Source organism: Peromyscus eremicus, chromosome 19 (assembly GCF_949786415.1).
Source record: "Peromyscus eremicus chromosome 19, PerEre_H2_v1, whole genome shotgun sequence".
Taxonomy (NCBI): Eukaryota; Metazoa; Chordata; class Mammalia; order Rodentia; family Cricetidae; genus Peromyscus; species Peromyscus eremicus.
Window position 1 is genome coordinate 24,399,681 of NC_081435.1, and position 17,585 is coordinate 24,417,265.

At 43.2% G+C, this 17,585-nt stretch overlaps 1 protein-coding gene across 1 annotated transcript in view; it reads right to left on the reverse strand.

Moving 5' to 3' along the window:
- Nucleotides 1-17,585, reverse strand: part of Sil1 (SIL1 nucleotide exchange factor) — a 244,026-nt gene that overhangs the window by 65,932 nt on the left and 160,509 nt on the right. The window contains exon 6 of the mRNA XM_059246149.1: nt 12,774-12,873. Coding sequence (XP_059102132.1) covers nt 12,774-12,873 — 100 coding nt within the window. The remainder of the gene's footprint in view (nt 1-12,773; nt 12,874-17,585) is intronic.

Below are 17,585 nucleotides of genomic sequence, written 5' to 3' on the forward strand. Positions count from 1 at the left end.
AACTACATCTTGTGCTGCCACTGTGTCCCAGCCTGAAGCCTTGATAACCACTGATTTCTGTTCCCCAGCTCTGTAATTCTGACATTTGGGGAATGTTATATAAATGGAACTACACAGATTGGCATTTTTTTTCACTAAGCATAATGCCCTTGAGATCTACCCAAGATACCGCAAACATCAAGTGTTCGTTTCTTTTTATTGCTGAGTATTCCATCATATCTGTACAGTTTGCTTAATCATTTACCTGCTTAAGAACGTCCAAGCTGTTTCTAGGTTCTGGCTATTATAATACACCTGCTCAGCAGGAGAGATGGTTCAGTGGGTAAAGCACTTGCCACATAAGCCTGACAACCTGAATTTGATCCCTAAGATCAGGTGGAAGCAGAGAACCAACTCCTGAAGGTTATCTGCTGACCTCCATATGTACACTGTGGCATGGCACACCTCCTCTCTCTCTCTCTCTCTTTCTCTCTCTCTCTCTCTCCCTCCTTCCCTCCCTCCCTCCTTCCCTCTCTCTCTCTCACACACACACATCATATACACGATAGACAGACAGACAGATGGATAGACAGAAAGAAAGAAAGAATTGCTATGAACATATGAAGCCTACAGATTTTTTGCTTAAACATATATCTTATTTTTCTATGATAAATCCATAGAAGCACAATTGCTGCCTTATATGGTAAATATATTATGTTGCATTAAAAACTGGCAAACTGTTTTCCAGAGAGTATGCACCATTTTACATTCCCATAAGCTATGCATAAAATACTCTAGTTTAACCATATCTTCACCAGTATTTAGTACTATCATCATTTTTATGCCCTAATAACTATTTACTAGTATGTCTTTGTAGACTTAATTTGCATGTCTCTAATGGCTATGATGCTAAACAGGTTTTCATGGCTTTTCTACCATCTACACAGCCGCTTTGGTAAAATGTTTTATACTTTCCCACTTTCTAAGTAGGTTTGTTTTAAACTGTTGGAATTTTGAGGGTTGTTTATACATTCTAGATGAAAGTCCTATGTTGGGCTTGGTATATGGTAGGGCACTTGCATGGGTTTAGCACACCCAAGGCCCTAGGGTCAATGCCCACTACCATTAAATACATGGACTTCGTTAGATACAAACAGTCCCTCCTTTACATAAGCTTTCACATTTCAGCTACTACAGTATATTAACTGCAACTACCCTAAGGACTAATTTTTTAGGGTTGAGGATGTAGTTTAGTTGGTAGAGTGCTTGCCTAGCATGCATGAGGCCATGGGTTTGATCCCTAACACCACATAAATTAGATATGGTAGTGTACACCCACAATCCTAAGCATTCAGGAAGTGTAGCGGAGGGCCAAGGTTCAAAGCCATCCTCAGCTCCATTCTGAGTTTGAGGCCAACTGAGATACATGAGGCCCTGTCTGAAAAATAAACACTGGGATCAGAGAAAGGGCTCTGCAGGTAAGAGTGCACACTGGTGAAGTGGTGGAGCTTTTCACACCTCGCTCAGGAAGCAGAGCACGGGATCTTTGTGAGTTCAAGGCCAGCTTGGGCTACTCAGCAAGACACAGTCTCAAGAAGATTGCATATTGCCCTCCCAAAGAGGCTCACAAATACCTGTGACTCCAGTTCCCGGGGATCTGAGGCCTTGTTTTAGCCACCACAGGTCCCTGCACTCACACAGACAAACCCCCACACCTCCACACAGAGACAGACAGACACATAGACTCTCTTTCTCTCTCTCTTAATCAGTGGTTTTCAACCTTCCTAATGCTGCGACCCTTTAATACAGTTCCTCATGTTGTGGTGACCCCAAACCATAAAACTATTTTGTTGTTACTTCATAACTGCAATTTTGCTACTGCTATGAATTGTAATGTAAATATCTGATATGCATGGTATCTGATATGCAACCCCTGTGAAAGACCATTCCATGCCCAAAGGGGTCGTGACCCACAGGTTGAGAGCTGTTGCACTACATAAATATGTGTTTTAAATTTAAGAAGGGCTGAATATGTAGCTCATTGGTACCTATGAGGCCCTTGGTTTGATCTCTAGTACTGAAAAAGAAATAAATACATTCATAAAGTGACAGAAGGACAGCCTTCATGTCAGAGAAACTCTGAGAAGTTCCACAACACTGAGAGCTCGAGAGGTAAAATCCTAGAAGCTGATCCATGCTTAGAAAGGAGGTGACAATCCGCCAAGGCAGGAGAGACGCTTGCTGTATTTATGTCAGGTTCTATGATACAGAGCCAAGCAGCACAGAGACTGCGCTGCGCTTTGGGAAAGGCTTTTGTTTTTGTTTTTTTAAAACCAAGAAATGAAAACTTTCATTTTCAATGATTTTGGTATTTTAAATCACAGTGCTAAGGAAATATCGGTAGTACTACTTTTTCATTTCTGTATACACTTATACCTGACAGGAATTACTAGCATGTGTGAGGCCCTGTGGTTAATTCCCAGCACCACATAAACTGGTGGTAGCAGCTCATGCAGCTCTCAGGAGGCAGAAGCAGGAGATCAGAAGTTGAACTGGCTACATGAACTGTGACGACAGACTGACCTTACCCCACCCCCGCAAAAGAAAAGCTTGTAATGTTTCAAAAACCTGCTGGGATACTGACAGAAACTGCACTGAACTGACATATTTACTATGCTGAACCTTCCAGTTCATGTACACCGTATGTCTACCTATTGAAGTCTAAGTTACATCATTGTTCACCAACTCTTAACTTTCTGTATAGGTCCTATGTATGTCTTCTTGGCTTTATACCTAAATATTTTATTTTGGAGAGAAATGGCATTTGTGATTTTTTATGTCCATTTCCAGATATTCATAGCTAGTATACAGAAATACAACTGGATTGTGCTAGTTTTACACCCTGAGACTTAGCTGAATCCACTAGAAGGGTGTTTTGTTTGTTATGGGTTCTCTGGGATTTATACTTAGATGATCTCTGTCATCTGGAAAGGAGAGTTGGATTGATTCTGTTTTTCTTTTCCAGTTTAAAGGCCTTATATCTCCTCTCTTTGCCTTACCAACTTGGTTAGGACTGTTTTAAGTGAGTGATCTATTAGGCAGGGTTTTTAGAAGAACAGAACTTATAGAATGACTCTCTCTCTAGAGAGGGTAGGGGGGTTATCGGAATGGCTAATAGGCTGTGGTCATAGGCAACAGAAGGTCCAAGAATCCAGTAGTTGTTCAGTCCACAAGGCTGGATGTCTCAGCTGGTCTTCTGTATACACCAGAACCCTGAAGAAGTCGGCTGCAATGCTAGTGAAGAAATGGACTTGCTAGCAAGGGTGAGGAGCAAGCAGGCAAAGAGAGGGCCCGCTTTCTTCATTCATGTCCTTACACAGGCTTCCAGCAGAAGGCGTAATCCAGATTAAAGGTGGATCTTCCTATCTCAAAGATCTAGATTACAAATGGTCTTACCACTTCAAATAATTTAATTAAGAAAAAAAATTCCTCACAGGTGTGCCCAGGCATTTAGGTTTTAGTTAATTCCAGATATTGTCAAGTTGACAACCAGTAACAGCCATCACAAGTGGTGAGTGAATAGTCTTGCCTTGCTCCTGAGTCCACTGGCAAAGTAGTTAGCCTCTCACTGTCAAGTATATTAGACAAGTTTTTTTTTCATAGTTCTCTTTATCAAATGGAGGAGGGTTTCTATTCCTGGGGTTTTTAAGTTTTCATCATAAACTGGTATTGAATTTCTGTCACAAGTTCTTAATATCTCAACGGATATAGGATGAGGTAATTTTTCTTCTTTAGCTGTTGACTGGTGGTTACAGGGATTGGGTTTTATGTCCTGGTTTGCTTGTTTCTGATTTTTTTGAGACAGAATCTTGTTATACAGGCCAAGTTGGCCTCCAATTCACAACTGTCTGTACTGGGACTGCAGGTGTGCACCACCACACCCAGTGTGACTAGTTCAGTTACACAGAATAAAAAATAAGTTGAGGTACTGTTTCTCTATGCAGCCCTGGCTGGAACTCTATGTAGACCAGGCTGGCCTCGAACTCACAGAGACCTCACAGTGCTAGGATTAAAGGTATGCGTACTACGTCCAGCTAGAATCAATTTTTCATCTGTTATAAACCCCCTTCAGTTGTGGTGTCTTATTCTTTTTGTAAATTGCTGAACTTGATTTGTCTCTATCTTATTAAGGATTTTTGCATCTATATTCATGAGGAGTGTTATTCTGAAGAGGTTTTTTTTTTTTTAATACTTTATCTGCATTAGGTAGAAGTATAACAGCAGCCTCAAAATAAGCTAGCAAGTATCACTTCTGCTTCCATTTTTGGAAAGACTGTGCATAGTTGATGGTAATTACTTTTCAATGCTTGGTAGATATTGGCAGTCACACTATTTGATCCTCAAGAATTCTTTCTTGGACCATTCTCACTACAAATCAAATCTCCTTAAAGGATATGGACTCTGCAAATGGTTTCCTATGGGAAAGTAGAGGCAGCACATACTTGATTTCTTGCAGTGCTGGGGACTGAATTGAGAGCTGTGAGTGTGCGAAGCTTCATCCCCAACACTTGGTTTTCTGAAATGGGGGTCTCTCCATGTAGTTCAAGGCTGGTCTTCCACCTGCACTCTCCTGCCTCTGCCTCTCAGACACTGGGCTTACAGGGGTACCACACCTAACCAGGTGTATTTTCACTTGGGCTCAGTTCAACATGACTTTTGACCTCCCTTGAGACTCTCTCTTTAACATAGACATCTGAAGATATTCTTGCCATTATGGGTTTATACTTTGACCCCTGGATGAGCAGAGAGAATACTCTGTAAATTCAATTCTCATAATTTTGTTGAGATTTGTTTTATAACTCAAGGTGCAATCTAACTTGGTGACTGTTCCTGGATACTCGAAAAGAATGTATCTATACTGCCAGTGTTGGGGAGGACGCGCTACAAATAGCACATTGTTCTGGCTGTTAGTCAGCTTTTTCATGTCCTTTCTGGTTTGCTTTTTTAGAAATTCCGAGAAAGGGATGATGAAGTTCCTAAATGTAACTGTAGATTTTTCTGTTCATTCCTTTTAATTCTGTCAGGTTTTGCCTCAAGCATTTTGACATAAAAATGAAAAATACTAAGATTATCATGTGTTTTAGTGGACTTCCCTTTTATCATTATGCAGCATCCCTCTTTATCACTGGTCATCCTTTGCTTTGAAGTCAGTATCACCTGATGTTAATACAGCTATTGTCTTTTTGAAAAAAGTAATGCTTGTGTGATATACTTTCCATTTTTTCATTTTTGACCTACATCCTTTATTCTATTTGAGTGGGTTTCCTGTAGGAAGCATATGCTTGGGTTGTTTTAGTTGGTATAGACTATTCACATCTCATGTAATTAACTATCAGATTTCAAGTCTGCCATTTCGAGTTATTCTGTGGGTGTCCACTAGAGGTGGTGGTGGTTTGTTTGGGGTTTTGGTTGAGACTGTCTCTGTAGTCCAGACTGGCTTCCTGCCTCTACCCTCTCCAGCGCCGGTCTTTGTGCTTTAACTTTGTTTACCTTTCTTGTCTTCCTGTGACAGGCAACATACATTTTATAGAATCCACTTTGGTTTCTCTGTGGTGTTTTTGTGTGGATACTGATTTCTCTAAGTACTGCAATATACCTAAGTAACTGACTTGCTACTGGCATCAGGATCTTCATCTCTGAGTGAAGTACAGAAACTTGGTTTCCAATTACGTCACTTCCTTCTGTAACTGTCTTAAAATATTCCCAATGGGCATCAGGAACAGATCAAATGATATCGACAATGCTTGCTCTGAGTATCAATTTTACTATTCAAAAAGAGAGAGATCATATCTTTCCCTTGTTTGTGTTTGCTGATCTTTCTCCCTTCCTGATGTTCCCAGTTTCCTCCTGTGATTCCTTCCACCTGTAGAAAACTTTGTCATTCTTTTGGGGTAGATGTACTGGCAACAGATCCCATCATGTTCCTTTGCTCAGAATGTCCTGACTTTCCTCTCACTTCTGAAGGACATAGTATGGGCTACAGAATTTAAAAGAACGGTTCATTCTTTTTGTACCTCTGAAAAATGTAACACATACTTATAGTCCCTAAGCTTTCGATGAAAACTCACATACTTACAGTCCCTAAGCTTTCGATGAAAACTCACATACTTACAGTCCCTAGCTTTCGATGAAAACTCATTGTCCCTCAGTCAAGTTCCCTCATATGTGCAGTTCCTCTGTTGCTGCCTTGAGGGTTTTTCCTTCTTAGTTTTCAGCAGTTTTACTGTGCTGTCTGGGTGCCGGCTTCCTCAGTTTACCTCAAGGAGTCCACTTGGCTCCATGAACCTGTGGTTTTATGTCTCTCAATACATTTGAGAACTGGTTAGAATTTGTTACTCATGGTTTCTTCGGCTTGTTTCCCAGTCCCACACTCTTTCTCCTCTCTGCTCGGAAGGCCAATGACACAAACGTTAGAGCTTTTGTTGTCCCACAGGAACAGAACACTCTCTTCATTTCCCCCAATCTACCTGTAATCTAATCACTTTATAATTTTATTATCTCTTTCTATTCACTGACTATTTTCCCTGACACCTTTAATCTGTTATTGATTAATCCAGTGAACTTTTAATTTTATTTATTGTATTTTTCTGTTCAATTCATCACTTTTCAGTTACTCATTGTAACTATGGCACAAAGGTATTAAATAGAAAATTCCAAACAATTCCTTCTTTAAAAAATATTTTAGCCAGGTGGTTGTGATGGTGCAGGTCTTTAAACCCAGCACTCAGGAGGCAGAGGCAGGTGATTTCTGAGTTTGAGGCCAGTCTGGTCTACAGAGTGAGTTCCAGGACAGCCTGGACTACACAGAAAAACCCTGTCTCGAAAAACAAAACAAATAAGCAAATAAAATATTTTAATTATGTATGTTGTGGGAGATATATACTTACTCTCTCTCTCTCTCTCTCTCTCTCTCTCTCACTTCTTTGCTGACGCTCTGAGCTTTGATTCATTTCAAGAGTGTTAATAATTACTTGTTAGGCAATTTAAAAAACTGCTTTAAAAGCTGCTTTAAAAATTGTTACTAGATTTCTACTTTTGAGTTATTTCAGTGTTAATGGCATCTTAGTCTGCTCAGGTTACTATAACAAAATACCATAGATTGAGTAATTTAATAAACTTTTTCCCTCACAATTCTAGAGGCTGAGAAATATAAGCTCAACTTGTTGGCCAATTCAGTTCCCAGTTGAAGGACCCTTCCTAGGGTGCAGCTAACACAAGAGAAAAGAGGGCTGATCTCTTCTTATGAGAGCTGCACCCCACACTCATGGCCTACGCTTAATTATCTCCAAAGCTGTAGCTCCAACTGAGAGGATATTGGTGGTTAGAACTTAAACGAGTGCCTTTGGGGGGGGACATAAACATTCAATTCATAATACTACCAGTGTACTGTCTCAATTCTAAATTGTGGTTTTTCCAGGTTCTTGATTAGATGAATGATTTTCAAGTATATGCTGGATATCTGAGGTATGAGGTTATGGAACAGTCTACTTAATCTTCTTTATTAGTAGGCAGTCAGTCACCTGCTAGTTTTTGTGTGTGCTGGTTCTAGCATCCTTACCTGGGCTATGACTCACATGACAGTAGTTTTCGATGCTAGTCTGGCCTGTTTCCTTTGGGCAGACTTCCCCACTGTAGTCTAATGCTCAACCTTTCGCTGTGTAGAGGCTGCTGGTCAGTGTTTTCTGGAGATAAATGAAAGGTTATGTCTAGGGCTCATATGTATGTTTTAACTTTTCAGATTTACTCCTTCCAGACCAATCCTACCCTTCGGCCTAGGGTGGCGGGAGGGGAGGGCAAAGAGCATTCGGCTGCGCTCACTGGATGCAGGGTCTTGCACATGGAAGAGTAGTCCCCCTATTGGCCTCTACTGACACCACCCTTGTAGGGCAACTGGACGCTCCTTTTCAGAAAGGAACAGTTCCTGCTGTTTGCTCAGTTTCCCCACTGACCCTACCCCAGAGGGCTGTGTGTGTGTGTGTGTGTGTGTGTGTGTGTGTGTGTGTGAAATCAGGCTCCATGATTGATCTCTGCTGGTACACCAAGAAAGGATGCAGAGAGCAGCTACCAGGTAGAGGATAGAAACTGCTACACTCTCATAGACACCACACAGATGAAACACATTAATATTACCAACTGCCATTGCGATCGGTGCAAGTTCAGTCTCCCCGGTTAATGTCTGCTGACTCTGGTACAGGAATCAGAATACATAATTTTATAATTCTAGACTCTCTTACTTATCTTCTACTGGTTATGAATTTATATTATGGGGTGGCAGTCAGGGTCCCGTGGTTATAAAAAAAAGTTTGTTTTTTTTTTTATAGACTACTTACTCCTTTTCTAGCCAGAAAGTTTCTTTTAGTGTTTTAAACCTGCGACCTAAGCTAAGCTTAGCAGCACATGCCAGTACTTGGCAGGCTAAGGCAAGTGTATCACATATTTGAGTCCAGCCTGGGACACAATGCACTCCAGGTCACCCTAGGCTATGTACTGAGAATCTGTCTTAGAAAAAAATATCTTTTAAATTATCTAAAACCTGTTGGCATTTCAGCCTGAGATTCTCCAGTCCAGGGTGGAATATGTGGTGCTAAAAGAAGACCCGGAAAGATGCTGACATGCCACTCCTAAAGCTCCAAGGTCCCTGTGCAATATGCCACTTTCTTACCACTTTTTAGAAATCTCCATATTGCATCTATGCTTACATCCAGGGGTTATCTTGAGTGGGGCAGTAGAGAACTCGAGCCAGTCATAGAGTTAAAAACTTGAAGTCACACCATTTTCTAGTCACACTTAAACGTTTTTACATTTATTTATTTAATGTGTGTATATATGTGTATGGTGATATTTTACTTGTGCTGAAATGTGATTTTATTTGTATGTTAATAAATAAAGTTGCTGGGGATCAGAGCTAAGAGCAAGCCATTAAGCAGAAGTCTGGCGGTGGTGGCACACGCCCTTAATCTGATCACATGGCAGGCAGAGTCTCTGTGTGTTCAAGGACACAGCCACGCAGTGACCCTAACCTTTAATCCCAGTATGAACCATAGAGACCTGGAGATCTGTAGAGACAGGTGGTGATGAGGAAATCATGTGGTTGCGTTTAGAGCCAATGAGAAGGCAGAACAGAAAGGCAATAAAAAGAGAGGTCACGCCACGCCTTTAATCCCAGCACTTGGGAGGCAGAGACAGGCGGATCTCTGTGAGTTCGAGGCCAGCCTGGGCTACCAAGTGAGTTCCAGGAAAGGCGCAAAGCTGCACAGAGAAACTCTGTCTCGAAAAACCAAAAAAAAAAAAAAAAAAAAGACAGGTCACACAGGAGAGGTCTCTCTCTCAGGGGAAGAGAAGGCAGCGGCTGGTAAGCTAAAGGCTATTCGCTAATGCTCTGATCTCTTAGGCTTTAACTCTGTATTTGGCTCTGCGTTTCTTATTTACTAAGACCGTTTAGAATTTCATCTACATATGTGTGTGTACATACATGTATGTCATGGCATATGTATATGTGCATGCATGTGTGTGGATCAGAAGATAAACTTGCAGGATTGAACTCAGGTCATGAGGATTAATAGCAAGTACCTTTATATACTGTGGCATCTTGCCATCCCCGAGACAACTTTGAGGAGCAAGAAAATTCATCTAAATGTATTAAAGCAGCTATCAATTCAAGAGAACGGATACCCTTTCTCCTGCAGATTTCATGTCAAATCTGAGAAACACAATTGAGAGATATACCAATATCTGACAGGATTGTTTTTTATAGACAGAGCAAGAGTGTCACCCTGTTTCAACATAAAACAGACTTAAAAACTAATTAGCTAACAGTATGAATGGCTCTGTAGCCAGGAACAGGAGACCTGTAAAACACAAAACAAAAACAACAAACCCAAACTATTTCAAGCCAATCTGCTTGTTCCAGAGCCACTGCTGACAGCACACGGTCAATGAACTGAGTCAGTCTAGACCAGCTCCACACGAAAGCAGAGGACCCAGTTCCAGTACCTCTGTGCAAAGCTAACAACTTGACTCGACTTCAGCCTCCTGAGTGCTGAGATTCTAAAAAGGGGGAGGGGGGGTTTCCGCCCAGCAGCTACTAAAGTCTTGCTTTTAAGCTGCTCTGTGGATCCCTTTGCAGATGGGAATGGATTCTTTAAACAATGGAAAACTTACGATCTTTGCCCTTACATTTTTCAAATTTTTCAACAATTACTCATAGTTTTCCACACTAATTAAACTCTGAAAAGAAAATGTCACTGTCTGAGAAGGAAATTTCAATTGCACTTACCCAGGAAAGCCGAGAGAAGTAAGGTTAAGTGGGTTTTCATCCACAGAAGAATTGGACCCACGTGATACCCAGAGGGAAGGTGACAAGTGAGGTCTAAAGCCCTGGCCACAGGGACACCAATCTGGAACCCAGGCTCCCAGACACAGGCATTCTCCCGGCCTCTCCTTTACTGGGTGGCACCTTCGCTTCTCTTCACCTCTCTCTGGCCAACCAACGCAGCAGGAAGGCAGAATCCCGTGCATCGCTTTCTCTCACATGCTAAAGTGGTCATCCTTCCTCTTCCTTATTTTTTTAGATTTATATTTATATGTGTGTATGAGTGTCTCACCTGCATGTACATATGTGTACCATGTGTGTGCCTGGTGCCCACAGAGGTCAGAAGAGGGCACTGGATCCCTGGGACTGTAGTTACAAAAGGTTGTGAGCCACCATATGGATGTTGGGGATCAAACCAGGGTCCTACACCAAGAGTAACAAATGTTCTTCTCCACTGGGCCAAGTCTCCAGGGGGCTCCTTCCTTCTAACACACACTCTCTAGGATGGACATGTGATGTTGGTAAGCTAACTAAAGACATGAAGGCTTTGGGGGTTTGTATTGGTTTGGCTTGGTTATCTGAGACAGAGTCTCTATACAGCCCAAGCTGGCCTGCAAACTTCCTATGTAGTCCTGGTAAGCCTAGAACTCAAATGCTCCTCCTGCTTCAGCCTCCAGAGTGCTGGGTTTACAGCACTGGAGTTACAGGAGTGTGTCACTGTGCTTGGCATCTCATCTCATTTATAAATCTCTCCATTTTGACTGTTTTGGCCCTACGAATCTACAAGTGTTTTCAAATACATGAAGTCCTTGCTGACTTTTACTGTTGTGTTCTACAGATTAGCATACTGGTGTTTTGACATCTGATAAAATGCATTCTGGGTTAGTTTATCATCAGTTTTGTTAGATGGTCTTTGAAAGGAAAACAGTTGGATGCTTCACTGGGTTCTGAGGACAAATGTTGGGTAATACACAGAAAGACTCAAACGTCATAATCTTTTGCCTTGGCCTCCCTGAGATTACAAGTGTGTGCTTCAGTGTATCATAAGTAGGTCGGCACTGGCTCCACTCCGAAGGTTCATTAGTCTCAGAAACACTTCTAAAGAACCTGAAGGATTCCTGGGACTCACGTGGTAGAAAGAGAGAACCAATCCTCATAAGTGGTTCTCTACCTGTGTACATAGCTCGCACCTCCCCAAACATCCAAAGTAAATACATAAATATAATTGAAAACATTTATAAATCTAAAGGACTTAAGCCATTCTGAACTAACATACAAACTGTCCAGAACCTAATGCTGCCCTTTTAAGACTCTCCCAGTGTTCAAGAGAAAGCGCCAAGAGGCAGTCAATGGCAAACAGGGTCTGTGAAGAAGAAAAAGAGATCTACAAAGCAGCTGTTAAGGAAAGTTCTTTCAGGGCCACCAGGTCCCAATGGGAATACACAGAAATGTGCTGTGATATTCCCTGGAGAGCATGTGAACTCATGGTCCACACCAAAGTATTATTTCTTCTTGGCGTAGCTGTATCAGTGAGCTCTCCCAGAAATCAGGGGCACGAATTCTTCTGCTTTTCCTTCTTATACCTTAGCCTGTGTGGAGATTTAGGGCTAGTTGTTAGTAGTCATGTGGGTGCTAGAAACCGAACCCAGGCCATCTGCAGAGGCAGACAGTGCTCTTAACCACAGAGCCATCTCTCCAGCCCTATTAAAACAAAACAAGACCCAAATTTGTGTCTAACCTCATTGTTCAGTGAGGGTTCTGGGTTATAATCACTTCTGTTTTATTCTACAATTGCTCCAAACATGCAGAACATTGGATCCTAGCCTAAAAAAGAAATGCTCTGAGCAGTATTTTATTTATTTATTTATTTATTTGTTTATTTATTTATTTGTTTATTTATTTATAAGATTTATTTATTTATTATGTATACAGTGTTCTGTCTGCATGTATGCCTTCAGGCCAGAAAAGGGCACCAGATCTCATTACAGATGGTTGTGAGCCACCATGTGGGTGCTGGGAATTGAACTCAGGACCTCTGGAAGAACAGCCAGTGCTCTTAACCGCTGAGCCATCTCTCCATCCCTGAGCAGTATTTTAAAAATATAAAGATATATTTAAAAGTATATAAAGATGGTGGGCAGTGGTGGTGCACGCCTTTAATTCCAGTGCTCAGGAGGCAGAGGCAGGCAAATTTCTGAGTTCTAGGGCAGCCTGGTCTATACAGCAAGTTCCAGGGCAGCCAGGGCTACACAGAAAAACCAAAAACCAAAACAAAACAACAACAAAAAAAGTACATAAAGGCTTTTTTTAATTTGTCATAAATCCCTTTTCAAATTATTTTACATTACTCTAGGCCTACTACAAAAGCTTCCAGGAAATCAGTCTCTCCTGGCAAAAACTAACAAGAAAGACCATCATATACCTGCTCATCCTTTGACTTCTCCGTCTCCACTCCCTCCTTGAATTTGGCCAGTGCACTCTTGAGGTCCTGAGATGTGTAGGTGTTGGTGTTGATGTCCAGCCTGTCCACACAGAAGCCGAGAGTCAGAAGAGACGCACTTCTCCAAGACGGACAGTGCTGACTGGTGATTGGCTCCCAGTGTAAGCTTGGCCAGCCCAGCTCTAACTCTTAGTACACTGTCCTACCTCTGCCGTGGGGCAGCCAGAGCCCAACAGGATAACTGTACTTGAAGCCAAAATGGGGTTATTTCACAAGACAGAAGGAACGGAGGCCTACACTGGACTACTACTGGCTTGTAACTAGCTGCTCGGGGCGGAAGCCAGTCTGTGCTGCTGCCTTCTGAACCTGGGTCCTAGCAGAGTCTCCGGGGGCAATGGATTCAGACACAGGAGTAACAGGCACCCCATCTACAATCCTCTGGGAAGCAGAGCAGGGACCCGAGACCTCCAAAATATCCCAGACTTGATTTGACAAGCCAACTTGTCTTGGATAATGAAATGGGTAGATTCACACATTAAAGCCAATGTTTGAGCACAGAGGGGGCATATCTCAGTTCAACAGGGGAACAGAGACCCAGGAGGAGAATCACCAGCCACCTTCTCCAATCATCTCCAAGAAGATGGAGTAAAGGAACCAATCTGGCAGTGATCTCAAGGACCAATGGAGACGACAGCGGTTTCCTGCCAAAACCCCCAGGGCTGACTGGCTTCAGCCAGCCATCCTGACTGGAGAGAGAGCCTCTTCGGTGGGAACAAAGTGAGGTCCCATCCTGAGCTCTCAGCTCAGTCAGTGAACAAAGGCCAGATCAAGTGAGCTGACCTTTTGCAAGACTGTCCAGCTGTGGTTAGATTAAAGACACAGCAGGACACTTTACTGGTTGAGAAGGGGAGTACACAGACATCAGTTCTTAACACATGTACCCAAACTCTGAAGAGTCACACATTGTGTTCATGTACCCAAACTCTGAAAAGCCACATGTTATTTCTCTTTGAACTTAGTCCAGTGATGTTCCAGCCTCAAACTTGACAAGTTTTCCCTAAGACCTCACATAACAATCAAATGCTCACGATCCTCAATTCCATTGACTTACAATTGTATGTCACACACAGTACATACTCAAAATTTCCACCATTCACAGCACATTATCACAACTGTTAGGAAAATGGACTGCCATGACAGTTCTGATGGGGCAAGGACAGAGGAGTAGATTTTTGGGAAATGGTTTTACTAGAAACACGAGACCAGATCTAACTGAAAATATTCCAGACACAAATGCACAACTGAGATTCTGAACTGCGGTTTAATGTGCTTTGTGTTGTAGGACAGAAAACTAGCCCCTCTATGGAATGTTATGGTGATCTCACCAAACAATCACAGTCTCTCCTGATTCAGTATCCTGCTATTTTCTGGTTTACCAAAAAAATAAATGAACAGTGAATGGTTTAACCTCTTAAAAAAAGCATTTACACTTTAAAAATGGGATGGGATAGGATCCCCCCCTTCTAAAAATGTTTCTAGAGCTACTAAAAAACTCCTATTTACAAAACAGTTGATAAAAACACTCCTCCGGATTATACAAGAGGGGAGGTGGGGCCCGCTGACGGACAGGATGCACGGCGGGTCACACTCGGCTTCTTTCTCTTCTACTTGTGAAGCTGGCCTCCAGTTTTCCTCCTCTCCGTTTCCTGCAGGTAGATCTGCGGTTTGCTAGTCACCGCTGCAGACGGTCTGCCCTTTGCTCCCTCTTCCCTTTCGTTTGCACTGTTCTGTCTGATGATTTACCCTTCCCCTCAGCTTTTTCCACTTGCAGCCACCTCAGCAGGGGTGGGCTTGGCCAACGGCCTCATGGACGGAGTTGGGCTCCACCTTTGCCTCTCAGTCCATGCTGCTAACCTTCATCTTGGGCATCGTGGCAGCACAGGGTAGGAGGCATGTGCAATGCTGAACCTGCCACAGAATGCATGGCCTAGCTGCCTAGCTGCCAGCCATACAGAACTACTGGGGCAGTGAGAGAACAGGACATTTCAAAGGAAGGGGAATGGCTACTGTCCTGCTCTATTCCAGATTCCAACAGATCTCACTCAACCTTTATTAGAAGGACGTGTGTTCAGGACTCTCCTCATTCAGCTTTGATTCATCATAGAGTCCTTAGGGCTCTGAGGAAAATACTTGTTTTCTCTAAACCCCAGTCCCCAACTGAGTGGTACTATAGCTAACCACTCCCATTTCTTGAGCACTAACTCATGTCAGCAGGGGCTACTCCTTTAAAGGGCATTTCATTCAAATGATTAGCACTGTCTCAAAGTAGGAGAGATACAAGGTTCTCTCCCTCCATTGCCAAGCACATGAGAATACCACTGCTCTGTCTCCATCCTTGGGAGCTAAGGATTCAGGAGCTGCAGGAGGAACAGACACTCCTCCTCCTCCTTGACTTGGCAAGACTAATCCCATTTTTGCCTTGCATCTAATTCCTGACTAGCACATGAGAGACACAGGCCAACCTGGTCTATCTAGCAAGTTCCAGGCCAGCCACAACAAAACAAAAGACAGGGTGCCTCACTCTGTAGCTTTGGCTAGCCTGGAACGTTGCAATTAGACAAGGCTGGCCTCAAAGCCAGCCTGGAGCTGCCCTGTCTCCGCCTCCTGAGTGCTGTTTTGTTTTCATTATTTTTCTTCCTGTTTACATTGCCATTGCTCTAACGCAGATTCTGTCCTTACCACGCTGCTAACACTGTTCTGTTTCTGTTGTCTGTCTTTTTGGGGGGCAGGGTCTCAGACTTCTCAAGCTGGGCTCAAACATGCTGGGAAGCTCTGAGTATGATCTCGAACTTCTAATCCTCCTGCTTTTATATTGAACTAGAGACAGCCCCACAACTTCATGCATACGAGACAAGCCTTCCACCAACTGAGTACATCCCCAGCCCCTTACCCGCTGTCTAACACTGTTCATCCACTTACCTATGACTGATAGTTAAACCCAATGGATTCCCCACTTACTTCACGTTCCTCTACCAATCAGCAGCATCTGACAGCTTCTAACTCTCCTGGTTGTTACTATGCTAGCCTGGTCCATCATTCCCCCTCCTCCTCTTTACAATGCCTCCTCTCCTACCTAAAACCCTATATGCTGCAATGCCTCACAGTTCCGTCCTGAACAACCTTCTGTTTTTATCTCTAGGGTGAGGGAGAGGTGGCCATGGCTTGTTCCTTTGTTTCTCTGATCTTTCAGCATTTACCCTGATATATGGCTCTGCGTTTTTATTAAGACAAATTAGGATTCGTGCTACACTAGAGTGAGACATTAAAATATTTATCTGACAGTGATGCCCACACTAATATCTTTAGTTCAAACCCCTCCCCTCAAACAGCAGGATCTTATACAACTACCTGCTAGGATTAATCTTGATTTTCATGATTAATTTTCAACTTTATTTCATCAGGTTGGGTGGGCCCAGAAGGGGAGAGTGCTGAGGGGAACTGCTAGGGGGAGGCATTTCAGGGTCAGGCAGAAGTCTGGCACGGGGGAATCTCCCAGGAGTCTATGAGGAGGACCCCAGCTTTGACTTCTAGCAATATTAGGTAAGTAGCCTGGACTGGCCGTCTCCTATGACCAAATTGATGCCTGGCCCAATTGTCAGCAGACAGGCATCATCCAGCAACTGATGGCGGCAGATGCAGAGACCCACAGCCAAACATTAAGTGGAGTTCTGGAACTCTGAAGAGGAGGAGAAAGGATTGTACGAGCCAGAGGGGTCGAGGACACCAAGAGAAGGCTCACAATCAACTAACCTGGGCTCATGGAGCTCTCAGAGACTGAATCAACAACCAGGGAGTCTTCATGAGACTGACCTAGGCATTCTGCATATATGTTACAGTTGTGTAGCGTGGTCCTCTTGTGGGACTCCTAACAGTGGGAACAGGGGTTGTCTCTGACTTTTGGAACTCTACTTCTCATACTGGGTTGTCTTGCCCATGGGGAGGTGCTTAGTCTTACTACAACTTGATAGGCCATGTTTTGTTGATACTCATGGGAGACCTGTTCTTTCCTGGATGGAGACAGAAGAGGAGGGGATTGGAGGGTGGGAGGCAGGGAACAGGGGGCAGGGACAGGGAAGGGAAGATGGGGAAGGGGCGACAGCCGGGATGTAAAATAAATAAATGAATTTAAAAAAAAAAAAAAAAGAAATACCCAGGGGATTTTGCATACCTGTGAGTGTATCTGTGGACTCTGCTAGTGGCGGTTAGCTACTGAGGCCCTGTCCTAACCAAGGGCCTAACTTCTTGATGGATTTATAAACAATGGCACTTGGGGAGGTGACAGAGGTAGATCCCTGTGAGGGAGGCATGTCCTGAGCTATCTCTTCCTGTACCTGCCCTGCTCTCCACCATGTGAATCACTCTGCTCTGCCATGTCCTCCCTACCACAACGGTGTGACACTTCGAAACTTCAAGTCCAAATAAGTAATTCCTTAAGTTACTTCTTTCAGTGTGTGCTCACAGTAAGGGGGAGACTGGCTACTGTATTACCTCATGCGTCTTTGGTCTCAGAGGTCTTTTGTTCAAAAACACAACAATAAACACCCACCTACATTAATTTACTTGGGTACAGGTGTGGTTCCACAGCGTGTATGCGGGAGTTAGAAGTCACAACAATAAACACCCACCTACATTAATTTACTTGGGTACAGGTGTGGTTCCACAGCGGGTACGCGGGAGTTAGAGGACAACTTGCCGGTTCTGGTCTCTCCTCCCGCCATGGTCCCGGGGATAAAA